The sequence below is a fragment of the Zeus faber genome, assembly GCF_960531495.2.
Source record: "Zeus faber genome assembly, chromosome: 15".
Taxonomy (NCBI): Eukaryota; Metazoa; Chordata; class Actinopteri; order Zeiformes; family Zeidae; genus Zeus; species Zeus faber.
The window spans coordinates 5586732-5614417 of NC_137194.1; the positions used below are offsets into that span (position 1 = coordinate 5586732).

The 27686-nt window shown below is 53.1% G+C and overlaps 1 protein-coding gene across 1 annotated transcript in view; it reads left to right on the plus strand.

Annotated features, from left to right (window-relative positions):
- The window catches only part of agrn (agrin), a gene marked incomplete at both ends in the record, with an annotated part of 243326 nt that overhangs the window by 198944 nt on the left and 16696 nt on the right, over window positions 1-27686 (plus strand). The window contains 13 exons of the mRNA XM_080014535.1: window positions 1272-1397; window positions 5434-5561; window positions 7720-7834; window positions 8549-8668; window positions 9033-9503; window positions 11150-11342; window positions 13761-13976; window positions 14915-15144; window positions 16951-17085; window positions 19707-19797; window positions 20148-20312; window positions 20900-21011; window positions 25300-25416. Coding sequence (XP_079870661.1) covers window positions 1272-1397; window positions 5434-5561; window positions 7720-7834; window positions 8549-8668; window positions 9033-9503; window positions 11150-11342; window positions 13761-13976; window positions 14915-15144; window positions 16951-17085; window positions 19707-19797; window positions 20148-20312; window positions 20900-21011; window positions 25300-25416 — 2219 coding nt within the window. The remainder of the gene's footprint in view (window positions 1-1271; window positions 1398-5433; window positions 5562-7719; window positions 7835-8548; window positions 8669-9032; window positions 9504-11149; window positions 11343-13760; window positions 13977-14914; window positions 15145-16950; window positions 17086-19706; window positions 19798-20147; window positions 20313-20899; window positions 21012-25299; window positions 25417-27686) is intronic.

Below are 27686 nucleotides of genomic sequence, written 5' to 3' on the forward strand. Positions count from 1 at the left end.
TGTGTAAACGTCTACTCGAGCATGTCCCAGCATATTGTGTTTATTTTCTATCAATTTATTCGTGTGTGTGTGTGTGCGTTTGCGTGTGTGTGTGTGTGTGTGTGTGTGTGTGTGTGTGTGTGTGTGTGTGTGTGTGTGTGTGTGTGTGCGTGTGCGTGAATGTGTCAGTGTGTGTGTGTGTGTGTGTGTGTGTGTGTAAATGTCTACCTGTATCTCTGCCTCTGCGTTTGCGTCCTGCTCAGCTTGCATTGGTCGCAGTGGGGCTGTTTCCAGGTTGCCCCCCAGTGCTGTAGGGCGGGACCAATGCCCACCAATCCCAACCCCCACCCACCGACACCAGTAAATCTCCGGCCCCTGGAACAACAGAGGCCCGATAAACCTCCATTCACCCCCCCCCCACTCCGCCCATCCAAATCCCCCCTTCTTCTTCTTCTGGACAGGGAGTCCTTGGAGCGGGCGTCCCCTCGCCTGTGATGTCTTTTTACAGCCCACTCGGCCGATAGCTGTTTCGCCGACGCCATCATTTCTAATCTTCGCCACCGGCTGTAAATGCCGCCGCTCCGAACAACAACCGGAATCCTAACCAGCCCCACCCACCCCCCCCCCCCCCACCCCCACCACCACCACTCCTACCTCCATCTCTCTAGACCCAATGCCATCGTTACAGATGGGGAAGATAGAGAGGGAGGGGGTGTTTGCAGCAGCTTTGGACTGGATGGAGAGAGGGAGAAAGAGGGAGGGGGTGGGGGGTAGGTGGGGGATGGGGGTCTGGTTGAGAAATGACTTCACATCGTTCAGATCTGCCACTTCACAGGAAGCCCTTGAGATAACAGTCAGACAGATTTGATGTTTTTTAATGATGTTTTTTCTAGATATATCTGCGTGATTGGTGATATGGGCCAGTTTGTGTTGGGAAGGAGCACTGAGTGCGTGTGTTTAAAACGAGCTCCGAGGGGGAACCCAGGCGCTGCTTAATCGCCCCCTGACAGATGTCCGTGTTGGCGTCTGTCAATGGGGGCCATCGGCGGCTGTGCTTGGGGGAGGCGGGCGGGGCCGTTAAAACAAAAGCGGCAATGGAAGAAGTGGAAGTGTGTGTGACCTTAGTTAAGTTTACTACGGGTTCCCAAGAGCTTCAGAAAGTTAAAGTTCCAATAAAAAAAATAAAAAATAAAACAGTACTTCTCTGAGCGGCTGAGATAAGGGTGTATGAATTTATGAATTTTCCGAGGCTTCATGAATTATGAGTCCTTTCGCCCCCCCACTCCCCCCAGGTCCTACGGTGGCAACCACCACCGTGCCCACGGCCGAGGACAGGTCGTCCTGCGACAACACGGCCTTCGGCTGCTGCCCCGACGGCAGGACGGCCTCCAGCACTCCAGAGGGCTCCAACTGTCCCGGTAAGTCTGGAACACAGCACACACGGGTAGAGAATCACACGCTCCCCTCCGCCGGGATACCCTGCCACCCCCCTCCTCGCACTGTCGCTCTAGTACGAGTTCCACCGAGCCTCACCCTCAATCCAATATATTTTCCATGTCTGGGAAACATGATCTGTGTCGTTAAAACAATATTTTCCTCATATTATTACCAGTTACACTGGCATCAGGGCATATGTTGGAAATTATTATCACCTTCATATGTATTCAAAAATATAACAAACATTTTCGCAATATATGTTTGAATATTAATATTAATCAAGTATTGACACTTTTTTTATATTATACATATATATTTTAACCATATATTATATTATAAAATATATTTGTATTGACTATAATTAATATAATAATGTTGTAATATATATATATATATATATATATATATAATAATTTATAAATACATCTCAATAATAGAGTAATAAAGAAAAACAAAGAAAGATTTAATTCACAATAAAAATAAGTTCCAGTTTTCCAATCTATTCTTGAAGACAAATGACAATTCATTGACGTGCGTTGTAAGATACAAACTGGATATGTGGACTATGGATTTTTAGGTCATCGATTGGTTGTTCAACACGTCTCTATATGTTTGTCGCTTTAAGGATCCCTCTCTCCTCTTTCACCTCGTTCTCTCTTCCCGCCTCTGACCTTCTCTGTCGTTCTCTCTCTCTCTCTCTCTCTCTCTCTCTCTCTCTCTCTCCCTCTCACTGGTTGGCTCGCTCCCCCCCCCCCCGCCAGCCCCACCCAGCCCGTTCATTTCCCTCAGGAGCCGCCGAGTGACACAGTCCAGCGGCCGGCACAACCGGCGCGGCCGGCACAACCGGCGCGGCCGGCACAACCGGCGCGACCGGCCCCGTCGGACCGGCCTAGCGCCGGAGTCGCTCTCTTAATGATTTCTCCCATCGGTGTTTGTGCCAGAGAGAGAGAGAGAGAGAGAAAGAGAAAGAAAGAAAGAGAGAGAGAGACAGTGTGTATTTACATAACCTCTGACCCTCGCCAACTATCACACACACACACAGACACACACACACACACACACACACACACACACACACACACGCCGTCTTCTCTCGCGCCCGTCCTTGGATGGGTCGAATGGAACAGATTGAAACCTGCTGAACCAGCGTAGTAAATGCGTTGTGGAGAGCTGGCGGCTTTTATAGGCCCACGCCTGGAAGTGGAGTGGAGGGAGCGGAGCGTCGAAGGTGACGCCGCGCCGCGGATCAATAATTCATCCAGCTGAAGTGGCCGCTGACGGAGGCTCGCCGCGCAAAATGGCCTTAATTGAGCGGCGGTGAAGTGACTTGCCCGTGTCACCTCGGAGGGGGTGGGGGTGGCGGGGGGGCGGGGACGACGCTGATAAATGGTGCTTAGCCTGCGAAGCTATTCCTGTCGGACAACTTGACGGCGCCACAGCCCTCACCCATGCGACACAGTCCGGGTAATGTCCGGTCGAAATGGCGTCTGTGAACGGAGCAGGCGATCGTCCGGATCATTCACAGCGCGCGATCGGGTGTGTCGCACGTCCATGGTGTCATTGACACGCGACACGCCCCCTCGCCGAGGGTGGAGAAGGGTCAGAGCGTAGCTGCTGCGTACTCCTTTCCTCTTTCCTTTATTATTCCTTTCCACTCTCTCGTTTATATTGCGGATACGTCCAAATACCCGGATTATCGACGCAAAAAAAAGTCACAATTACTGATAAGTCGGCAGCCTCGTCCGCCATCTTGTAAAACTCTGCAGCGTCATTGCGTTGTTGCGTCACGTCCTGCCTCCTGCACGCTCCACCCAGGCATCGCCCCTCGTCTGAACCGAACAGAGTCTTTCCAGGCAGGTGTAAGCGCGTCGGCGCACGGACGATCTCCGTTTTTCTTCTTGCCGCATGTGTGAAAGGGCAACTCCGGACAATGTCCAGAACTGATTTTCTGGACGTAGAGTCGAGGTGCGTGTGTGCGGGCAGCTTCAGTTTGCCTGTCCGTCGCCTCAAACGATGCGGAATAAATGGGAAGCACAGTTTGCGCCCACGCGCCACATTCACATTCTTTCGACGACCAGACGGCGTCCAAGGCGACTGATACGAGCGGCAATAAGCAATCGACGCGGACGTCGACGGTCGGAGCAACCTGGAACTAAAGTGCCTGAACCTGTTCCTGGATCAGCTGGAACCAAGGGGTTGTTAGGAAACGGAGTAAAACAGGTTTCGAAGTATTACTTTTGATACGATAACGATATAACACGCGATGATAGGTGCTCGTGTTGTTCGTGCATCATGTCGATACAGCGACCTCAGGCTACGGGAGTCGTCTGCTGGGACGACCTGTCTGTCTCTCGGCTCTGTGGTTCTACTTGACTCCGTCCAATCTCCGCCTCGTTCGACCGCGTCCGCGCCGGTGGCTTTGGAGACGTTGGGTCTCCACAGCCACCGTGCGGCCCGTGCGGGCGCCGCTTTGGGAGTCTCGGCGAATCCATGACCGTCTTTTGTTTTTCCCCCCTCTTCTTTGTAAGAGTTCAAAAGCATAACATAGTCAAATAGCGACTCCCCCCTGCCCTCCCCCCACCCTCCCTCGTGCGTCTGCGGAGGCAGCGGAGCGGAAAATCACCCACTCTGATGTTTGTCTTCTTTGCAGATTAAAAGCCTGATCTATCGCCCCCCCCCCCCCCCCCCCCCGCTCCTCCCTTTCTATTTGTTTTTGTTTTTTTCTCCTCTCTCTCATTTCTTTACTCTCCTTATCGGTAAAACCGCCGCCATTTGCTTCCACTTTAGGGCATCCGTCAGATGTGAATGGACGTGCGCCTGCTGTGACGGAACAATCCAAAAAAATAAATAAATAAAAACACGCGCGAGGGTTTTGGGGGGAGGGGAAGTGGGGAGGGGGGGTGTGTGGAGGCGTGACCCCCACGTATCACGCAGTTTTAGCCAGTCCGTGTCAGTCAGCGGTTTGGGGCAGGCGTCACGGAGACGATCACGTCGATCATTCACCAAAATCATACAAGTGTCCGACCCCCCCCCCCCCCCCCCCCGGGGTCCGCGGTGTGATTGATTTGGGCAATTTGTTCAGCTGATTACAAGCGGCTGTGAAATCCAAGCGACAGGGCGCCTCGCCCATCCCGCCCCCCTCGCCTCACCACCCTCTCTCTCTCTCTCTCTCTCTCTCTCGCTCTCGCTCTTCGTTGGTTCCTTCTCCTCCCCCCCTCCCCCCAACCCCCCAAAAATAAACTTGGGGTGGGCGGGGCGCGGGGTTGATAGATGTCGCCCCACGTAACCCTCAAGGTCGAGCAGCGAGGTTCCCTCTGCTGAACAAGGCTCTTTAGAGGCTGCTTGTTCCCACCGCCTGCTTCATGTGTGTGTGTGTGTGTGTGTGTCGTTGTGACGGTGTGTGTGTGTGTGTGTGTCGTTGTGACGGTGCGTGTGTGTGTGTGTGCGCGTGTGTGTGTGTGTGTGTGTGCGTGTGCGCGTGTGTGTGTGTCGGTGTTTGTCCTTCTCTGTGTCGTCTAACTTGTTCTTCTCCTTCTGCTCAGCCCTCCTCCTTACCTCCGCCGGCTTTTGGGACGAGTCTCGGTCTGGTAAAAAAAAAATTTAAAAAGAAAGAAAAAAAAATTGGCCCATGTCCTATTCCTCCCCCCGTCCTCCCTTCATTCCTTCCTACCTTCCTTGATTCCTTTTCTCTTCCCACATACCGCCGCTTCAACCTCCCACACCGCCATCATCTCTCCCACTCTCAAGGTCCAACACCGACCCCACCCCCGCCCCACCCAACTCAACGGTAACCCCACTAACCCCCCCCCCCCAGCTTGACACAACCCAACACACACACACACACACACACTCCCAGGCACTCCATCCACTAACCCTGAAGACTGGCACCGCCCACCAATGTGTGAAGAGGAGGGGTAACCGGGTGGTAGTTGGGGGTGGGGTGGTTGGGTGGCAATTGGCTCGTTTGGAGAGATTTCTGACCCCCCTCCTCCACCTTCTGCCACCACCCCCCTGCAGCCACCATGAGGTTCAGCGGCTTCCTGCACCTGGACCAGGTGGAGGGCCAGGAGGTCTTCTACACCCCGGAGATGGAGGACCCCAAGTCGGAGCTGTTCGGGGAGACCGCCCGCAGCATCGAGAGCGCAGTGAGTACCGCGCGTCGGGGACGACGGCCATTCGCCCTTTAGAAGTTCCCCTGCCGGCTATCATTTTTGTGGGGGGCGGCTGGCGGCTGTTTCCCAAGAAGCAATTTAGACCGAGACACGATGTCAGACTGTACCTGTCGGGCAGAGTTGGACAATAATTGACTGTTTCAACAAGCGAGTTCTAACCCGCTAGACTGTCTGTAAACAGTGGCTTGGATGTGTGTGTGTGTGTGTGTGTGTGTGTGTGTGTGTGTGTGTGTGTGTGTGTGTGTGTGTGTGTGTGTGTGTGTGTGTGTGTGTGTGTTTGTGTGTGTGTGTGTGTGTGTGTGTGTGTGTGTGTGTGTGTGTGTGTGTGTGTGTGTGTGTGTGTGTGTGTCTTGTGGAGGGGGCAGGGGGGGGTGTAAAATACTCTTCCAAGTTATGAAGGTCCATCAAGAGAGTTTCCGAAAATTAGCAGATCTCATACATAAATTGACCATCGTCCGTTGGCGATTTAGCCAATTTCCAGCGCACTTAGCCCTGACTTTGGAAAAGGCTGCTGTCAAGCCCAGGCCGCTGATGAAATGGAGACGTGTGCACGTCGCCTCTGGTGTGTGCGTGTGTGTGTGTGTTTGCGTGTGTGCGTGTGTGTCTGTGTGTGTGCGTTTGTGTGCGTGTGTGTGTGTGTTTGTGTGCGTGTGCGTGTGCGTGCACTTCTTTAAGGCAGGCCTGTATTTGTATATCTGTTTCCATGCTGTGCACGCAGCAGGCGTCCACCAGCTGTTGAATTGGTGTCATAAGCCCCTGCAGGGACCTAATCTACCGCCTCACAACATCTTTGTGATGCCGCTTGTGTGTGTGTGTGTGTGTGTCTGTGTGTGTGTGTGTGTGTGTGTGTGTGTGTGTGTGTGTGAGTGTGTGCGCGCGCGTTTGTGTGTGTGTGTTGAATGTGTTCGTTGGGGCTCCGAGCATGGGTCTCACGGAAGCCAGCTGCATTACTCGATCACCCCCTGCGCCACCTCCATCTTCCAACACGTGCGCGCAAACACCCGCACGCACACGCGCGCGCACACACGCACACATACAGACACACACACACACACACACACACCCTTCACCCCCCCCCCCCCCCACCCCCCCGTTATAGTTTGTGATCGACACGTGCGGAGGCAGGAGATCACAGAGCTCAGATTTACTAGGTCAATCCTTCCAGTTGGGACACAATCACTGGGAGGCTTGGCTGTTGTTTAGAGAACCCCCCCCCCCCCCACACACACACACACACACACACACTCCTACAGTGTAACTGGCCCCGAGCGAAGCTGTGCAGCCGAGCTGGAAAGTTTATAGTTATGGTTGACTCAAGTCTTTGTACAACAATACCAGCTTTCTTTTATATTTATATATATATATATCCTCTCCATCTGTGTATTGATTGTGGTACTACACATGCTCTGGTTGTGGTTTATTCTGCGACACAGAGGTTCTACGCATATTTATCCACATCTGTACATGGTCTCTTTCTCAAAATGGTTATTGGATTTGGACATCCCCCCTGAGATCCCCCATCTGGAGCAGTGTGGGTTACCAGGGCGATTGACCTGAAAAAAGAGGAACGAGCCGGCGGAGCTTCTCAGAATCAATACCTGGGTCTTTTGCAGAGCGTCTGCGTGCGTGCGTGCGTGCGTGCGTGCGTGCGTGCGTGCGTGCGTGCGTGCGTGCGTGCGTGCGTGCGTGCGTGCGTGCGTGCGTGTGTATGTGCGAGTGTGTGTGTCCGTCCATAAGGTCGGGTGCGTGCATACCACAGAAGCGGACACGTGAATCCCATGTAGAGCGCGCTCGCGTGCGGCCTGAAGGGAAAATCCAATCAGGGGCCGGCGTCTCGGGCGGTGTGACATTTCGATGTGGGGGGGGGGGGGGAAAACGAATAATAATAATACGTTTTTAAAAAGCCCCCGACTTGTTCCCGTTAATGAATGCTCGGAAGGCGGCTAAATGTCAATTTGTGCCGCCACACCTCGCTGGCTTCCCCCCCCCCGCCTCCCCGCCGCCGCCCACTGACGGGCGCATTCTTCTCCGCCCGACGAGACCTGCCGGAGCTTGGACGCTCCTCGCGAAATTGCGCCGGGCTCATTACCAGCCTCGTTCATCATGCCCCCCCCCTCTCTCTCTCCTGTAGCTCAACGAGTTGTTCAGGAAGTCGTCGGTGCAGAAGGACTTCATGAGCGTGCGCGTCCGCAACCTGGCGCCGAGCAACTCCATCCTGGCCTTTGTGGAGGCGCACTTCAAGCCAGGTGAGGGCACCCGCACCCCCCCCCCCCCCCCACCCCCCCACCCCCCACAGCCGGAAGGAGTGTAGCCGAAGAGTGGAGTCTATTTTTTTTTTTTCCCCTCTGTTCATTTCTCCTCGACACTAAACGCCGTAAAAAGCACCGGCGATCACTGGCGTCTTCCCGTGCATTCAATAATTCAATAAACAGTAATTCTCGGGCGTTTTGTCTCACCTCTCCGCCTCCCGCTCCCTCATCCCGCCATTAGGATTTTTCTCGTGTTCTCGTTTTTTTCATTTCTTTGATATATATATATTTTTTTTTTACGAGCGCCGCTCGCCGTCCTTCAACCGGGGGAGGAGGGGCGGGAGGGTAGACAGAGACAGAGTCGCAGAGAGAGAGAGCGATGGGCGCCGTTAAGCGGCTCCCCTGCGTGGCCAGTAAAGCGGCCATCTGCGGCTCGCGTTATGAGAGCGATTCATCTGGAAAGAAAGGAGGAAAAAAAAACATTGTTCAAGCGGTGGTTGGAGGACAATTGGTCCCTCGAGCGCACCCCACCCCCCCCCCCAAAAAAAAACAACATGCCGGGGTCTACAATGCAACCGCCGCTGGGGCGAGGTACCTGTTGTCGTACAAAGAAAAACAAATAACACGCAATCACACGTCGCCGGGGGGTCACCGGGGTGTGTATTTCCAATGCGTGGTGGTGTTTTTCGTTAAGTTTCCCTCCCCCCGCAGACACCAGGTACACGGTGGAGGACATCGAAGGAGCCCTGCTGAAGCAGCTGAGAGCCGCCAAGGAGCGCGGCATCGCCGTCAAGCAGCCGGAGGACGAGAACATCCGCTTCAGCAACTACGGTACCTGAGAGAGAGATGGGCGGGGCGGGTTGGGGCCGGGCACTAAGTTATTCACAATGTGTGTTGTCGGCGCAGTTACAGGTCATGAACCTCGATCCCTCGCGCCTCTTTGTCTTTGCCGGTTTTATTTATTTTCTTGCATTTCTGTCTCTCTGAGAACTTGAGACCAGATTCAAATTCAAAATGCTTTATTGGCATCTCACAAATGCCTCCAAACAATATTACCACGGTTTCGAAAAGGTTTCTAACAATAATTACAGCAAAAATAATTTCACCCAAATTAGAATAGATTATAGCGAAATTGGTACAGTATATCAGTATAAGAGGTTTAAAAAATGCCTCCATCTTTCTACCGCTCTCCCAGGCCTCTCCTCCACCCCCTTGTTCACCACCACGGCTTCGGTCACCACCCCGACCACCTCCACCGTGGCGCCTTCCGACGCTGCGGCCGACGTCACCGCCACCCCGACCACCACCTCCACCACCCAGCCGCCGCCCACCTGGCACTACGTCACGCGCCGCCCGCCCTCCAACACCCGCCGCCCTCACAACTCCAGGCGCATCACCACCACCACCACCACCACCATCACTGCGGCCCCCCCCGCCACCTCCACCACCGCCGCCGCCACCACCACCATCGGTACGACCACCGCCGCTCCCACCGTCATCTCCACCCCCGCCGCCACCATCCACGGCAGAGGCAAGCCCCACCGGCCCAAGGGCCCCCGGGCCTGCGACTCCCACCCCTGCCTCCACGGGGGGTCGTGCGAGGACGACGGCGCCGACTTCAGCTGCATCTGCCCCGCCGGGCGCGGCGGCTCGGTGTGTGAGAAAGGTGAGCAGGTTCACCCCTTCATTACGATGGCGACTTAGGTACCGTCTACAAAGTTACACAACATGGTTTTGTGCGATAACTCTTTTGCTACAAAACGTTTTAACCGGCAGTCGAATTCCAAACTTTTAAATGTGAAAGGTCAATGTGACAGGCTACATCTGACCTCCAAGGGGTTCCCAAACTGGGGTCCGCGACCCCCTTGGGGGCCCCCCTAGGAAATCATTTTTCTCTCATTTGTTGCCAAAGTCATAAACTCCCTCCGAATCCCTGCAAGTCCAAGCAGGAAAGTGGGTGAAAGAAATGGAGGCACGCAGCCACACAACCTACGACCTATTTGGTCTCGCCACCCTTAACCGCCGTAGAATCCCAAATATCACCGCCCTCCAACCGCCGGGAATAGATAGGGTCGGCATGAAAAGGCCCCCAGCAACACCTTTAAAGCACTCTGCTCGCACGGCGGGGTTGTCAAGCGCTGTTCTTTGCAGCTCAGCGTCGGAGCAGTTTGATCACAGTGTCAAAACCAGTGTCTCTCCATCAGGGAATTTTCTACGAATCCAATAGGATTGTTTTTCCCGCGCGCCAGTGGGTGATTTGGGGTTAAACACCCCAGAACGCCAGCGAACCGCTGAACCAATCACCGACGGCGACCCCAGAATCTAATCAGCGCCGCCGGGGAGAACCATAAATCACTATTTTTTTTTTTTTGTCATCTCTCCCTTCGCCATTTATTTTTTAATTTTTTTTTGGTTTTTTTTGCCTTGTTTTTGATGGTGGTGGGGCGGGGTGGAGGGGGTTGGGGGGTGGGGGTGAGGAACGACCTCACGCAGCTGCATCTTCACATAATTGACACTAATTGCCTTGATGGGGATTAGATGGTGAGAATCAGCGTGCGCTTTGAGTCGGGGGTGGCTGAGTGGCGGGTTGCCCCCCCCCCGCCTCACGCACCATCCACCAGCACCCCCCCACCCCCACCCCAACCCCACCTCCCCCGGATCAATCAAGTCATTAGCCAAGACGGAGCTCATCAACCGCCATTCTCCTCCGAGAGAGAGAGAGAGAGAGAGAGAGAGAGTGTGGGTGGAGGGAGGGAAGCGGAGACAACTCAGGACGGACGGAGAGAAAGATGGAGCCCGGGGGAGAAAATGGATGATAATGATCATAATTGTCGAGTGGGTGAAAAACAACAGGTTTTTGTGTGTGTGTGTGTGTGTGTGTGTGTGTGTGTGTATTCGTGTGTGTGTATTCGTGTGTGTGTGTGTGTGTGTAGGTAAAAAAAAATAGTAATAATAATAATAACATTTTTTTTTTTAAAAGCTCAGTTTGTTGATTCCATCACTCATCAACCTGCACAAAAAAAAAAAGAAATTAGAGGAAGGAAAGCGAAACGTCTCTGAGAGCAGACGGACAGCGGGGCGCGTGTGTCCGTCGTTAAGTAACAGTCAGTTTGGATAACAACGGCGCCGTCGCACTTAATTACGTGCATCATCTGCCTAATTACGCCGCCGCGCTGCAAATCACCGCGCTCGCGACGAAGCCTTCCGCGTCTTTTTTCGTTTTTTTTTTTTTTTTTGGGTGGTTTTTTTTCCCCGCTCTCTACTGTTTTCTGATGCTGTTGTTGTTTTCGGGGGTTTTTTCCGCCTCCGCAGTCGTCAAGTACTTCATCCCGGCCTTCGGGGGGAAGTCCTACCTGGCCTTCGCCACCATGAGGGCCTACCACACGGTGCGCATCGCCATGGAGTTCAGGGCCACCGAGACCGCCGGCCTCCTGCTCTACAACGGCCAAGAGGGCAAGAAGGACTTCCTCTCCCTGGCGCTGGTCAACGGGAAGGTGGAGCTCAGGTAGGTGGGGGCGTAGGGGATAATGCGCTTATTACGGCTTCTTACTAAACCATACGAGACATTTATTAGAAAGGAGTTTATGAGTCGTAAGGGATTCGCGATTCCGATTGGAAATCAAAATTCAACTGTGTGGATGACTTCAGGATCACCAGCAGCTTGACCACTCTCCTCGTGTCTTTGCAGCTCATATCGAGCAACAACGATCAATGAATGTCATCTGTAACATAAGGAATGGAGCTCCCCTGTCCTTCTAATCATTTGGATGAAAAGTGTTCATGCTCCAATTCAGTAACATATGATTCATTTTTCAGTGTAAAAAGTAATATTTAATATAAAAAATAAATGTGATATTTTATAAAACGTCCTTGATTTGTCCACTTGAGAGGGCGGAACAGAGACCGGCAGCTTGGGAGAAGTGCCGCTACGCAGCGCGAGGCGCTCCATAAGAGTCGTTGACGTTATGGACATGATTTGTTTCGTGATATCAAAGATCAGATAATAATGTTAAACGGGACGTGATGCTGTGATGTGAGGAGTAGAAAAAAAGTCAGATTAGAGAAGAACGTGCAGTGTGCCGGCTCGTACGGCTTCCAAGCCTTTATTTTATCCGTGAAATTGTATGAAATAATTTGCTTATATTTATTCCACGACGAGGAAAAAAAAAAACAAACGTCATTTACGACGACTTCACGTGACTGGACTCAGAGTGACCGAACCGAGTGTTTTTCTTCACGAATCGAGACTGGCTATTCTAACAGCGGCACAGACGTCGGTGCTGGGGAAAAAAAATACACACGTTTCAATCGAATGGAATCGTGACCTTGAAATGGAAAGTCGACTCGAGTCGTGGATTCGGAGAACGGTGACGCCCGCGACGAGTAGCCAGCCTAGTTTAAGGACTGAAACGCCCGGCTTTTAGCGCCTGCTGAGAAAACGGAGCAGCACCGCGACCACGTAGATAATCCTGCAGCAGCGTATTAAGTGAGTAAGTGTCGCCCTGGAAATAAGAAAACACAACTTTGCCCCAAATATGAAAAACCTATTTCCTGTTATTGATGGGAAATCGTCAAGTCTTCCCCTGCGGCTCCTCAGCGGCGTCGCAGGATGTTGTGTTCACATGCCGCAGAAGTGGCAGCGCTCATTATCCAGAAATAACCGGCCGCTGTCAACCAATCAGAACGGAGTATTGCTCCGAGGCGTGCGATAAGTCCGGTTGATAAGCCGCGTTGGTTGCTCACTTGTTTTTGATTATCCGCACGTCGTCGGTGCTCGTTCGCTCCGGCCGCGTCCCCGAACGTGAGGTTTTCGCGCCTCCGAGGCTCTGTGCTGGTGTATGGTGTCCTGTGTTTGACTCGTATGAGTGCCGGCGACGGGCACGCTCGGCTCCGACGCCCCAGCCCTTGTGATTGCCCTAAAAGGTGAGAAAAACAGTCTTCACGACGACAGTAATGATGCGAGTCCCGCGCACGCGCGCACACACACAAAAACACACACACCACCACCACCAGGGTGCGATTGGGGGGAATTTGCCATTAAATTCCCTTAAACTCCCTCCACATGTGGCATCGAGGCGAAGCAGCCACGAATGGTACCAGGGGGAGGAGTGTGTGTGTGTGTGTGTGTGTGTGTGTGTGTGTGTGCGTGGGGGTGGGGGGTGGGGGGGTTGCATTGCTGTGTTTGCATCCAAAGTCGGTCAGTGTATAATTGCAACGTCAGCATTACTTCTGCAGCTTTACTTTTGCAGCTTTACTGTATCTTTTCGGGGAAATAGTTGCGTCAAAAGAAAAAAACAAACCCGCACCGCCGCGCCTGTTTCAGGCCTGTGATTTTGAGCCGCCTCAGCCTTTTCTCTCTCTCTCTCTCTCGCTCGCTCGCTCGCGCTCTCGCGCTCTCTCTCTCTCTCTCAGCGTTTTTCTGCATAACTTGGCCGGGGTCAGAGCGCGCCGTTCGGAGTGAAATCTCGAACAAATTGGAGGAGATCATTAGTCCGGACGGAGCGCCTCGAAAATCGAGTTCCTGGAATTAGGCAGCAGGATTACCCCCTCGCAGCTCAAATCCAAAGAGTGTGTGTGTGTGTGTGTGTGTGTGTGTGTGTGTGTGTGTGTGTGTGTGTGTGTGTGTGTGTGTGTGTGTGTGTGGACTAATTATATTCGGCGGATAATTGCTCTCAGGTTGCGCTAATATTACCTTTTCTACGGGGGCACGCACGCAGCAGCAGCAGCTAGGTACTTCCTCTCTGGGGGGACACGGCCTTTTGCTCGCCAACACCTCATTAGACGAAAGGTTGAAGGAAACATATGGCTCGCCAGCGGAGCTTCAAGTGCTTTTTTTTTTTTTTTTTTTTTTTTTGTCCGCCACTCCCGCTACCGAGCGACTCGTTCCTCCCTAACGACAAAAATTATTCTTTTCCCGAAAAAGGTTCAACACGGGCTCCGGCACGGGCACGGTGGTCAGCGACATGCCGGTGCAGCAGGGCCGCTGGCACCAGCTGGTGGTGACGCGCAACCGGCGCCTGGCCATGCTGAGCGTGGACAACGAGCCGCACGTGAACGGCGAGAGCCCCCGCGGCACCGACGGCCTCAACCTGGACACGGACCTGTTCATCGGGGGCGTGCCGGAGGACATCACTACTGAGTGAGTGGAGCTGGGGCCGGTGGGGGCGGGTGGTGTGGGGGCGGGATGGGTCAGTCACCGATCCCTCAGAGTTTTCAGTCAACAGAGTGACGGTCAAATCCCTCAGAATTCCGCAGGTCATTTCGGACGGAGCTCCGCCCTCCCATTTTCGCCTCGTCGCCGGTTCAGAGTCTTCGGGCTCCTCGGTGGTAATTTTAAAGGCGGCAATTCCGCGTTTCCCTCAATCTCCCGAAACGTTTATTAATTATTTCCACGCGCGCGTGGAAATAATTGGGGGGGGCTCGGAACGCCGAAAATGCTCCCCATTAAAACGGAGCGTGCGAGAGACGCCAAAGGAGAGCTGGCGTGAGTAGAAAAGGAAGTGGTCCCTCTGCCGCGACGAGTGCTTCCAACAGAGGTCCAAGGAGGACATTTACATAATCTTATTCCTGTGTATCACTACAGGGTAATTATCACGTCTAATGATGCAAATGAATGATGAGGCAGAACATGATTTCCGCTCTTGCCCGTCTGTCTCTCTTCCCCGTCTCTCTCTCTCTTCCCCGTCTCTCTCTCTCTCTCGCCTTCTCAGTTCAATTACGCTTCAGTGGCGAGATGTTTTGATGGAACAAGGAAGAAGAGACGGCAAAGCATGAAATAGCTAAATAACAGCTAATAATAGCTAATAACACCGTATAGGACAAGTAAATAAATACTGTATGTACGAAAAGGATTGGATATAGCGAGGGTCCGCGGCACCCTAGGGGGTCCCTGAAGGAGTGTCAGGGGGTCTTCAGAAAAATCGATCTTATTGTTTTTGGTTTTTTTCGTTTGTTTTTTATTATTTATATTTATTTTCCTATAGATTGACAGTATGGGGAAAAAAACAACAACTTCAATCCGTCTCACATTGAAAACATGTCTTGTTCTCACCATATCTCCACCCCCCTCCCCCACAGTGTGAGGGAGCGCACGGGCGTGTCCACGGGCCTGGTGGGCTGCGTCCGGCTGCTGGACGTCAACAACCGCCTGTACAACCTGCAGGAGAACGAGGGCGACGTGCTGTACGGCAGTGCCATGGGCGAGTGCGGCAACAACCCCTGCCTGCCCAACCCCTGCAAGAACGGGGCCGCCTGCCAGGCCAAAGAGGCCGAGATGTTCCACTGCAAGTGCACCGACGGCTTCTGGGGTGAGACGGGATGGCGGCGTTCGCTGATCAGTGGGGCGTGGGGTGTTAAAAAAAAACAAGTACGGAATCTGGGCTGTCATTTAAACTCCGTCAGAAACAAACAGGAATGTCCATACTGTGGCCCGGCACCGGTCCGCAGCCCGGTGGTTGGGAACCCTCTGTCGGGTTAGGTTAGGGTTAAGGTTACAGAGTCAGCGGGTTTCGAAGCAATTGGCCTCCGGCGGAATGGCCGTTTGTTTTCGGGATAACGGGCTGTCCGACAAATGGGCCTGAGCCCAATGGGACATTTTTCGGACTATTGGGATTTCGTAATAACGGGCCGTCGGAACAATGGCGCGGTGACGCTGTTTAGGAACTATTACGGGAGACTTATGGAAGAAGAAATCATTTCCAATCATTCCTCCATCTCCATCCGTATTCTTTTATTTATGAGGCAGCGGTGGAATAAGCTCAGATAATATGCAGCCGGTCATTACCGCCTTATTTTGTTTACTCACAATATCATCTGGAAACGTTGAACCCATCCATCCGATCATTAAATAATTCTCATGTCTGTGTCTGTACACTGTTCCTTTTTTGTGTCTTTCGACCTTGGAAACCGTCAAATCAACCGTCTTAATATGGCGTCTGAAAGCCTCCGCCGAGTCCCGCCCCCGACGCTGGTGCTTAAAATAGAAAATAGAAAAATGTAATTTCCCGTCATTCCCGCACCCGTCACCGTTCTACCTTGCTTGTCCCAATTACGGCTCTGAGGCTGAGCGCTGACCAGGGGGAGGGCGCCGCACAACTTCAACCAAATTGTTGGTGTATTACTGAGGGCTCTCCGGCCCTCTGCGCCCTCCTCCACCCGTTCACGCTTCGGCGGTTTGCCGTTTAATAAGCAACTGTGCGGCGCGTAGCCCTGCCTTCTGCCGAAACCACACACACACACACACACACACACACACACAGCGATCAGCAAAATAGATAACTTTTTGCTTTGGTAATAAGCCTTAATAGTCAAATATTGTTGCACAACTGTTCTCTCAGTTCTTCATATCGTGTTTTGATGTGATATTTTACACTCCCGAGTGAGATCGACATCGGTCAAACACTCAAGGCCTTCACCATTATTTTTCCTCGAGAGGAGGGAGTGAGGGAGAGGGGGAGAGGGAGAGAGAGAGAGAGAGAGAGAGAGATTGCAGATAGTGGGGGTAAGATGGAGATGGATGAGATCAAAAGAGGGAGATATGTAAATAGAGTGAGGGATGGAGGGAGGGCGGTGTTATTGAGGGAGACAGAGAGAGTGGGATGAAATGGCCGGCCTGATGGAGAGAGGGAGCGGGGGGGTGGTTCATTATAGAGCACCCCTCCCTCTCTCTCTCTCTCTCTCGCTCGCTCTCTCGTTCTTCTCACCGCGGGCCCCGGGCTGTGTGAGTAGCGGCAGAAACTGGGGACGAGCCGCAGCCTCCATCCTCCACCAACGGCTCCGAGTCTTGGCCCAGAAATGGGGGGATCAGTGGGGTGGGGTGGGGTGGGGCAGCCCCCCTGCCGCTTAATCTGGACATTGTAAAATTTCCAAATCCTATTAAAAAAATGACCGTCCCTCTCTCGCTCCCTCTCGTGTCTCCCTCACACAAAGAAGAAATGGTTTTCAAAGGACCTTTATTAGAGAAACAAGGGTTTTCTAATTGTTCTAATGGCCTCATTTGCATGTGTGTGTGTGTGTGTGTGTGTGTGTGTGTGTGTGTGTGTGTGTGTGTGTGAGAATCTCTCTCTTTCCTTACCCTCCCCCCCCCCCCTCTCTCTCTCGCTCTCTCTTCCCAGGCCCGACCTGCGCGGACGTCCACGACCCGTGCCAGCCCAGCCGGTGCCACCCGTCCTCCCAGTGCCAGCCGCTGCCAGAGGGAGGCTACAAGTGCGAGTGTCCCATGGGACGCGAGGGGAAGCATTGCGAGAAAGGTGACCTTCCCGACCCCCCCACCCCCCCGCCACGATCCAAGCCCAACAGCCAAACAGGCTCCCGCTAAAAAAACGTGCGGCGGTGCCCGAAGGGTGGGCAAAGAAAGTAGAGAAGGCGCCAGGAAGTCGTTACACCGGGAAGAACGCAGAGCGGCGAACGTGGCCGCACGCAGGGCGTGGGGGGCTCGTCTGCTCCGTGGAGGAATCGCCGTTGACGGTGGTTAGAAAACCCACAAAATCGCAGAAAAACAGGAATTGAGCCGTCGGCCCGTTCCCGGCAGAGACAGAGGGGGGGTCGAAACGGATTTCCCACTCAACATGTACTATGACGACTATTCACCCTACTACGCAACCGAGTCACAATGTGTAATTATTCTCCCTCGTTGCACTGAGCACTGAGCACTGAAACCCTGCCCCCGCCACCGCCGTATCCAATCCGCCGGCGTGTCCTCGTCGCCGCCCTGCGCTCGGAGGAAGCGCACCCCCGCCGGCCGTGAAAACCTCTCCGGAGCGCTCGCGCCCCGGCAGCGCTGGGCGGGCTAGAAGACCCGCCCCTGACTTTTACCGTTTCAGGCAGAAAAAAGAAAGTAGAAAACAAAAAACATGCATGAAAACCTTCGGCTCTTTTCCCAAAAATGATTGGCCCTGTTGGGGGGGTGGGGGGGCTTGTTAGCAGCCGTGGCCTCCCCGCCCGCCCACAGGTGATGCTGTTCAAACGAGGTTTGCCGCTGTGTGGAAAATCGCCGGGGGGGGGGGGGGGGGCGAGCAAAGCCAAGCTGCTTTTGAAGTTTTGGCGATGTGTTGCGTTGCAGCCTGCTTCAGAGCCTCCCTCATCACCCCCCACACACACACACACACACGCGCATGCACACACACACACTCTGACACACACACGCGCACACACACACACACACGGTGTGTTGTACGGCGGCTGACAGCAGCGGGTGCGGGTGGAAACCGCCGGGTTTCGGAAGTTTTCTTGTTTATCATGAAAGCGAATGTGTTGCCAAGTTCGGGGCCAAGGGAAGCAACCCCCCCCCCCCCCCCCCCCCTGTGCGCACACACACACGCACACAAAACACAATTATAGACTCGGTGCTCGGTAACATCGACTGTAGGTCCAGTGAAAGGAGCTGGCAGGAGACTGAAATGAACTGGAATCAATCCCCTTGATCAATTGGCAGCAGTGGGCCCCTCCCCCTCCGCACACACACACACATTCAACTCGGAAAACTGAACTGGGAACACTTAAAAAGACAGGCGGTTGAGGGCCGCCTCATAAAGCGAGGAATGTTTATTTTGTGTGTGTGTGTGTGTGTGTGTGTGTGTGTCTCCTTGTTGCAAGTGGCAGCCAAAAGTATTCCACCACAACCCCCCCCGGGTGGTGCTGAACGCTCCACTTTCCCCCCCAACAACAACCCCCCCGGGACTCTCGATCAGCGTAAATCACCGGCGTTTAACGGTGAAGGCCCAATCGCTCCGACCCTAAAAAATTCGGCGCCACCGCGGAGAAAAGGCGCAAGCCGTGGCGGGACTCGGGATTCCGAGCGCCGTTGCGCGCAGGTGTGCATTGTTCCGCCGGGGGACACTTGTCGCGTCTGCAACGCCGGGGCTTTGTTTATCTGTTGTGCTCCTCGGCACAACAGATAATTCCCTTTTTCATCCTCGTCTGTCTCCCCCCCCCCCCCCGTCCCCGACTCAACCCGGCTAATCCGTCGGCAATCGCTGAAGCAAAGCTTTTCTCCCTGCGCGGCGCCGTTGCACTTCTGTGCCGTCCAGGACCGGGGTGCGTGGGGCGTCGGTGGTGAGGACCGTATGGGGCGGTCGGACCGGCGCCCGCTAAAAAAACAGCAAAGAAAGTAGAGGAGGCGCCGCCGGGGGAAGCCGTTACACCGGGAAGAACGCCGAGCAGCGAACGTGGCCGCACGCAGGGCGTGGGGGGCCCTTCTGCGCCGGGGAGGAATCGCTGTTGACGGTGGTTATAAAACCCATAAAATCGCGGAAAAACAGGAATTGAGCCGTCGGCCCGTTCCTGGCAGAGACAGGAGAGGGGGGGTCGAACTGATTTCCCGCTCAACATGTATTATGACGACTATTCACTCTACTACGCAACGGAGTCACAATGTGTAATTATTCTCCCTCGTTGCAAGATTCTCTGAAAAGGAAGCTGCACCTTAACAGCAATAAAAACACTGAGCTTTACGACCACCCAGACGTTGAATTTCACGCGACCCGAGCTGCGAACCAACTCCGGCCAAAACATCAGAGAACACAGCGAAGCGGTGAGCGCCCATCGCTTCCCATCAAATTCTTCCGGGGAACCGCCCCCCCCTCCACCGCCCTTGCCACAAGTCACAAAATCCCAGGGCCTGAGCACCACGGCACCGCCGCCGGCGAGCGTAAACCGGGCTTGTTTGAGCGTACCGTCCCCCCCGGCTTCCTCCACCGAGAGAGAAAGGAACCCTCCGAAAAGCCGATTTACGCCTGACGGGCCCCTCCAGGGCGCGCCCGCCAAGCTCCTAAAGCTTTATTTCTGTTGACGGCGGGAGAACGAGGGAAAAGCCGAGGATGAACGTGGATCTCTTTGTTTTATGTGGGGTTTTTTTTCCCCCCTCTTCCAGCGGTGGAGAAGAAGGGGGCTTACATGCCGATGTTCAGCGGGGACTCGTACCTGGAGCTGAAGGGCCTTCATCTGTACGGCCACGATCTGCAGTAAGTAGCCCCCATCCGTCCGTCTGTCCATCCTCTTGTGCGTTACAAGAACACACAGCGAGCGAGTTGCTTTGTTAATGCGAGTGACATTAAAGGCAGAACATCGTGTAGCTTTTATAGGTTGAACTTACTCCGTGCCTGAGGCGTAGCCGGCGCCGCAGAGATAGAGCGCGCGCGCGCGTGTGCGCTGAATTGCATATTGCGAGCGGTGCCGGTGTATTCTACTATTTCACACCGCAGCGTGCTGGCAGGTTGATCGGTGGAGAAACGCCCTCGTGGCCGCCGCCGTCTGCTCGGGGTTCTGTTCTCCGTTTTCACCCGACGTTTGCTTGTCGCCGCCGTGTCCTCAGTCAAAAGGTCAGCCTGACGGTGGTCCTGAGGGCCAACGACTCCAACGGCCTCATCTTCTACAACGGCCAGAAGACGGACGGCAAGGGGGACTTCATCTCACTCGCCCTCAACGACGGCTTCCTGGAGTTCCGCTACGACCTGGGCAAGGGGCCCGCCGTCATCAGGTGAGCCGGCCGCCGCGTGAGGCTTCAAAGGTTGGCCGCAACCCTGTCGAAAGAGCCTTTTTTGCGGCCGAGAACGAAACGCTCCAGAACGCTCTGAAGCCCGCGCCCGGAGCGGTGATTCCAAAACACTTTGGGCAGCGACAATCCCATTATTACTCCGGTGGAAAATTGCAGAAAGCAAGCCAAAAAGCAAGCACATGCATAGTCCAAGCATTCACCAGCGCTGAATGCGTCCGGCCGTGAGGGTGTATTGGGCGTCTTTGTTCACAAACCTCCCGACGGCGATCCGAAACCCGTGTAAACGCAACTTTGACCATCAACGCGAGCCTTGGTTGAGCGGCGGATCTCTTTAAAGAGAAGCTCTCCCTGGGTCTCGGGGAGGTTCACCGGAGAGGGATGGCGTGCCGAGCCTGATCTTTGAGGAGGTCAGATAAGATAAGATAGGGGAAGACTCTGTGGCTCCCTGGGAGGAAATTCGGCAAAGGGTGCGATTCGGTCGAGTGCGGACGATGCGGTCCCGGCATGTGTACAGTATGTCACTGAATGTCAATTTTCCCCTGTGTGTTTGTACGGCCGCCTGACCCCAGGAGCAAGGACAGGATCCCGCTGAATGCCTGGCACACCGTCAACCTGGAGCGCTCCAACCGCAAGGGCGAGATCATGGTCAACGGGAGGGACCCCGTTCGCGGAGAGTCACCGGTAAGGGGCGAGTAAGCGCCAAACGGAAGCTCACCTGGCAGGTAGCATGCCAGCCCGCGCCCACGCTTGTTGCTCCGCCCCCGCCCCCCCCCCCCCCCCCCCCCCCAGCCCCGGCTTGCGGTGTCGCACCCCTCCCGCGGAGGCCATTCGACACAACCCCTCCCGTGCATCAGGGAATGATGAATCAGCGCAAACCCCGTCACCGATTTTAGTTTTATTTTTCCGGGGCCGAGTTCGCCGCCTTGCCTCCGGTTTGGTTTGAAGGCTTCTTGTTATCTCCTGACGCCCCTTCGGAAGCAGGACGGGGGTAAAAAGATGCACTGCCCCGTTTGGGCCCCCGTTTGACAAGCTGTCCTTGATTTAGAGATAAAACCGACAGCAAAACAGCTCTTTACAGTCGGAACGTATAGGTCAGGGTTGGGCAGAAGAAGACACCGATGCAACCCCCCCGCCCCCGCCCGCCCTCGCCCCCACCTGCTTAACCCCTGTCTGGGCCAATAAAGCAGGTAAACCGTTCCAAACGGGGAAGATCTAATAGTTTGATAAGCCCGTAAGTCATCCAATTATATCGAGCGGTGTAATTTGTGATTATGAACATGCAGTCTGTCAACTCCGTCGGGTGCTTCTGAGACACGACGCTCTCTCTCTCTCTCTCTCTCTCTCTCTCTCTCTCTCTCTCTCTCTCTCTCTCTCTCTCTCTCACTCTCTTTTTTCGTTCCCTACCCGTCCTCGGCATGGTAATTTTGTTTCACTCCACCGACAGAGGCAGAAAATCGTATTAAAAGAAGGGGAACTGGTGGGGGGGCTTGGTGGGTGGAGGTGTTGGGGGGGGGGGGGGGGGCAGGGCGGTGTAAGGGATGAGCTGAGGCTGCTGGTGGAGCTCGATCCGAGAGAGACCCCGCTCGGCGTAGCTCGCAGCTACCACTGCATTTAGGATTAGGTGGGGAGCAGTTTCGCTTTGAGAATCCCATACCGTTAAATCAAAGGTGTTCTGACACACACACACACACACACACACACACACACGCAAAGCACGCACACACACACACACACACACACACACACACACACACACACACAAAGCATGTACACGCACACACACACACGCACCTTGGCAGGTTACGTCCGTCTGGCTGTCTCGTTCCGCCGGCTGCGTTATCACATCAAAGACCCACTCCGGCTTGTCCGGACAAAACTGCCATCGCGATAAGTCGTAGAAGATAAGTCGAAAGGGAGGAGAAAAAAAAAAAACCCAACACCAAACAAAACGGGCGGCGGCGACAGGACGAGTCCGTGCGATAATGAGGCTCGTCGGCTGAACCAGTTTCGATGAAATAGCCTCATTATCTACACCGGTGTTTCGCTTTTTTTTTCTCCTCTTTTCATCTTTGTCGAATGGCACTATACGCTTCACGCGCGGCCTTTGTGGATTTGCTGTCTAATTTACAAGTTTGTTTTGTGTGTGTGTGTGTGTGTGTGTGTGTGTGTGTGTGTGTGTGTGTGTGCGCGCATGTGCGCGCGCGTGTGTGTGTTGCACATGCACGGGGCTGTGCTGGCGTGGGTGTGTGTTGGTGTGGGTTTATGTGCATGTGTGAGGAAAGTGGGCCGCTTTGCCTACATTTGGATGCATAATTCTCCTCCAAACGTCTGTGCGCGCGCGCGCACGTGTGTGTGTGTGTGTGTGTGTGTACATGCACGTGTTGGTTCCGCTTGCATGCACTGTAATGCATGTATACAGGCTTTCGCACCCCAGCCGCATGTCTTGTTTGCACAGACACAGTTACACACTTCCCTTAATAACCTCTTCTTTCCTCCCTCTCTGTGTGTGTGTGTTTGTGTGTTTTTTTTTCCCCTCTATGATGTGCTGTCTGGAAATAAGAAATCACGCAAGGTAAAAAAAAAAAACGACAAAAAAAAAACCAATAAAAAAGATAAGATAAACGGAAAAGTTCCGAGTCACTCCTCTGACATATAATCATCCGAGTCAATCACCACTCCCGCTCACCGCCCCCCCTCCCCCACTGCACGCACATCCATTCCTCCCAAAAAAACAATGGCGCCCCAGGTGGGAGGCTTTGACTCGCCATCTCATGTACCCATAGTCCCATTCACACCTTAAATCACATAAATAAATAAAAAACAAGTTAAGATCCCCCACGGAAGAGCGCCGCGGTTTGGCTTTCACCTCGGTCCATCTGCTGCGGGGGCGGGAGGGGAGGGTGGGTGGGGAGCGGGAGAGACAGGCAGAGAGGGAGACAGGCAGAGAGGGAGACAGGCAGAGAGAGAGAGAGAGAGAGAGAGAGAGGCGGCCGTCTTTTCTGACGGCCATTGTTTTCCAGCAACAAAGGAACGTCTTCATTAGCGCAGCGTGGGCGGGAGATAATCGCGCCAGTGCCGCACGGCGCTTTTTGAAAAAGCGGGAAAGGGAGCGAGGGAGAGAGCAAGCGAGAGAGAGGGAGAGAGAGAGAGGAAGAGAGGGAACGGGTGGCGTAGGAGAGGAGCGAGGTGCCAAGCCAAGTCACGCTGTTCTTTTCTCATCTGCTCTCACTTTTTTCTTTTCTTTCTGCTGACACCCCCCACCACCACCACCACCACCACCGCCCCCCAACTCCGAAATACAAAACAAAACTCCATGATACCATAAAGTTACTCACTCACTCTCGTCACCCACCCACTCACCCGCTCGCTCGCTCACTCCCTCGGCCATAACGACGCGCAGCAGCAACACTCGTCGGGCGTCGGTCGTCCCACGGGGTCCAGCTGGCCAATCAAAGGAGACCTCCGGCCAAACGTCACTTCCTACTCCCCCGCCGTCAACTTCATGCGGTGCTCTTGTGGTTTTTTTCAAGAAGTTGAAATATTTTTCATCCTCGCCCGAAAATGAAGGCGCGCCCCCGTTGAAAACAATGAATCGCCGCACTCAAAACATGAGCCGGTCCGAAATCGGGCGGTTAACGGAAGATGTAAAATGTGCCGGTGACTCCGGCTTTAAATTAATAACTTTAGAGTTATTCATTTATTATTATAAATTAAAAAAGGAAAGTGCTGGAGGTGGCCTTAAGATCCAGCGCCGGGCACCTGCGTTGGGCACCCAAAGTGACTCCATCACCATGAGGAGTATCACCCCGCCAAGACGAAAAAGCACAGGAGTTTAATTTAAGCCTCGCCGAACGAGTCCCCGGATGAGTCACTGCCGTATTTTCACGGAAGATTGAGGACTCGGTCCAAGAAACGGCAGGTTGGAGGTGCGCGGCGCTTTGTCTTCTCCCCTTGGACGCCGCTCGAGGAGCAGCGGCACACGTCGCTCTCCGCCTTCACCCCAGCACTCACAAATCACATCCTATACAAACAAAAAAAGACCTGCCCCCACAACTCACCCCCACCCACCCCCTGGCATAAAGCCTGTTTACTTGGCCCCTTCCGTCATTTTTTTCCCGGCAATTAACTCCACTTTACCCCTCTGGCAATTACTGGCCTACATTAAAATAAAGATCATTAATTCCTTGCTGCTGAAGTGGGCATGCTGAGCCTTGCAGCCGGGCAAGGCGGATGTCCCACATGTTTGTTTGTTGGGGCGATGTATTTGCGCGGCGTCCCGTCCGCCGCGCAAATACATCGCCGACATAAACGCACCCCCCAGGCTCAGCTGCTTTTGAAAGGCCTCGGCAGTTACCGGCCGCTCATTCCGCGACTTCCCCGGAAAAGGAGGTCTTGGCCGCTCGCCCCCCGATCGCCATCCAGCCTCACGCTCGTCATATTGCTCCAGTTCGTCTTCCTTGTGTGTGTCTCTCGCAGATAGAGGATAATTGACCACCCTCTCCCAGAGGCATAAAAATCAATTATGCGTTTTTATTTTCTTCCCTAATATATCAGTGTATAAGTGTGTTGTTGTGAAGGGGAAGTGCGGTTAAATCAGTCGCCAGCTACAATATGGATAATCTCCTTTTTTCCTTCTTCTTTTTATGGGGGCAGTACATTCGACTCTGACACGGCCGTAAACACGGCAAATTAATCTCACTACTTACGCTCCGGCTTGAAGGATACATCCCACCGCCCGCTCCCTCGACGCACATTACCGGACGCTGCGGAAAAACAGACGGGCGCAATTTCTGCTTTTAATAGAAAGTCAATGGAAGAAATCGCCCGGCGTTGGTTTATTTGCTCAGATTGAACATTTGTGTGGGTTTTTTTTTTTTTCTTTTTGATGACATTGCTCTCCTGAGGGGGCGTCTGTCTGAGTATCCTCCGAGCTACCTGTTGAAAAGACGGTTGTGTCCTGCCTCACCAGAACCAGCACACAGCGCTCAACCTGAAAGAGTCCCTCTATGTGGGCGGAGCTCCCGACCTCAGCCAGCTCGCCAGGGCCGCCGCACTCAAGGAAGGCTTCAAGGGAGCCATCCAGAAGGTAAGCGTCGACCGGATGCATCCAACCTGGCACCCCAAAAGCCAGTGTCACATGAGGCCAACGAACCGGTGAAAACGTCACAAAAGGTGACAAACTCATAGTGATGCCAGACTCGAACAAGCAAACAAATATTTAAAAGGATGAGTCTGGAGTCACTAAAAGTACGTCTTCGACTTACAAACAGAAAATAATTCCCGAGGACTAAAATTCAAATCCAAGGCGAGAAGAAAAAAGGTCCGGACATCTGCCATAGTATTTCCACTTTGCATTCCACCAAAATAGATCATTTTGACAGAATGAAATGGTTGTTGTGAGCGAAACCGACTCTTCTGACTCACGCATCGGTCAGGCGGTCATCCCTCAATCGCACATCACACCAACTGAATCAAAACGAACTAAAGAGCATGAAAACTGAATGACTCTTAACTCTTTGCTGAGTGACTCCTGAAAAAACAAATCTCAAAAAGAGTCAAACCTTCCATCACTACTAATCATTTTTCTCTTTCAGTGAGAAAATGGAGCTCTGAGGAGCCCAGAGCTGCTATTCTGCTGGAACTGACAAATTAGTAAAGCCCTGAAATGTTGATTTTGCAACACAAGAGCTGCTTTCTATTACGTGTGTATTTAAAGTGGAGGTTGAAACATTTTCACAGCACAGTGGTTGAAAAACAAGTGTTACGGTCCTATGAATTCTGGATGACCGCCAGAGGCAGTGCCTCATACCAGTTTTATCCACCTGGCGCATGCGAAGGCAAGAATTTTATATCAACAAAGTCATGTGTGACCCCCGGTGCCCATGTGCCGCCCCTATGTTACCACATGGGACTCTGGGCTCTTTTCCTGTGGAATCGTCTCGCCAGAATTCTGGCGGTCAACAGGAATTCATAGAACCGTAGTTACATACGTAACTCTCGTTGTATTTCATTCTAACTGACCACCAAAGGCAGTATTTTTCACGCTGGTTGACTGATACTAACAAGGTCATGAGGAACCACCACCCCTCACCTAATCTGGTGACGGCCCTGGTGGAACAGCTGCTCCTATGGCACTGGGAGTGGCGGCATTGACCCGGTAGTATCTGGAGAACGTACGGGGGGGGATGCCGAAGTACCTGCAGCGCAGATGTCTTTCAGTGACACGCCCTTCAAGGCTGCCAACGATGTGGCGCGACTTCTGGTAGAGTGGCCCATAATGCCAGCGGGAGGAGTCAAGTCAAGTCAAACTTTATTTTCTTTATACGGAGAAATACAATCAAAGAAAGTATATGAAATGTCTGTGCAACCATAAGAACAGTCAGTGCAGAATAAACAGATCTCACAAGCATACACAACACACACACACACACACACACACACACACACACACACACACACACACACACATACACAGAGAACTCAATCATAGACTGTAGTGAACAGCAAGGTTTTTAAGCTGCTATTAAAAGTGTTGAGTGTGGGGGCCCTCAGGTGCCTCGGCAGGGTGTGGCATAGATCCAGAAGGCAGCCTCCCCTGCTTTAGAGTTAGTATGGTGGATGGATGGTTAAAAGACCACTGCCTGTGGACCTGAGAGTTCTTGCTGGTTCATGTGTAATGAGCGTTTATTTTATATACTGAGGTGCAAGGCCATTTAGAGCTTTATATAAAAGTAGCAGAATCTTAAAATCAATCCTAGTTTTGACAGGGAGACAAGGTAGAGATGTAAGAACAGGTGTGATGTGTTCAAACTTTTTAGTCCCAGTGGGAATGCGTGCAGCAGCATTTTGGATTAACTGCAGCCGCTGCACAGCTGATTTCGAGAGGCCGGTGAATAGGCCATTACAGTAGTCTTATCTACTCGTTATGAATGCATGGATTCATTTTTGAGAGTCTGCTTTTGACAGGAAGCCTCTTCATTTTAAAATATTTTTTAAGATGGTCCAACGCTGATTTTGTAATGTGATTGATATGGCTCTTAAAAGTTAGATTGCCGTCTATGATTACACCCAGATTTCTGGCTTCATTCTTGCTCTCCAGAGACAGAGAACTGAGACGAGCGGCAATTTTCTGTCTTTGAGCCTTTGCACCAAAGATGAGTATTTCTGTTTTATCTTTGTTCAGTTGTAAAAAGTTCTGTGACATCCATGCATTAATATCATTAATACACTGAGTGAGGGAGTGTATGGAGTGTAGCTCATCAGGAGATAGGGATATGTACAGTTGTGAATAATCTGCATAGTTATGGTAATTTATTTTGTGTTTCTTTATCATATGTGCAAGTGGGAGCATATAGG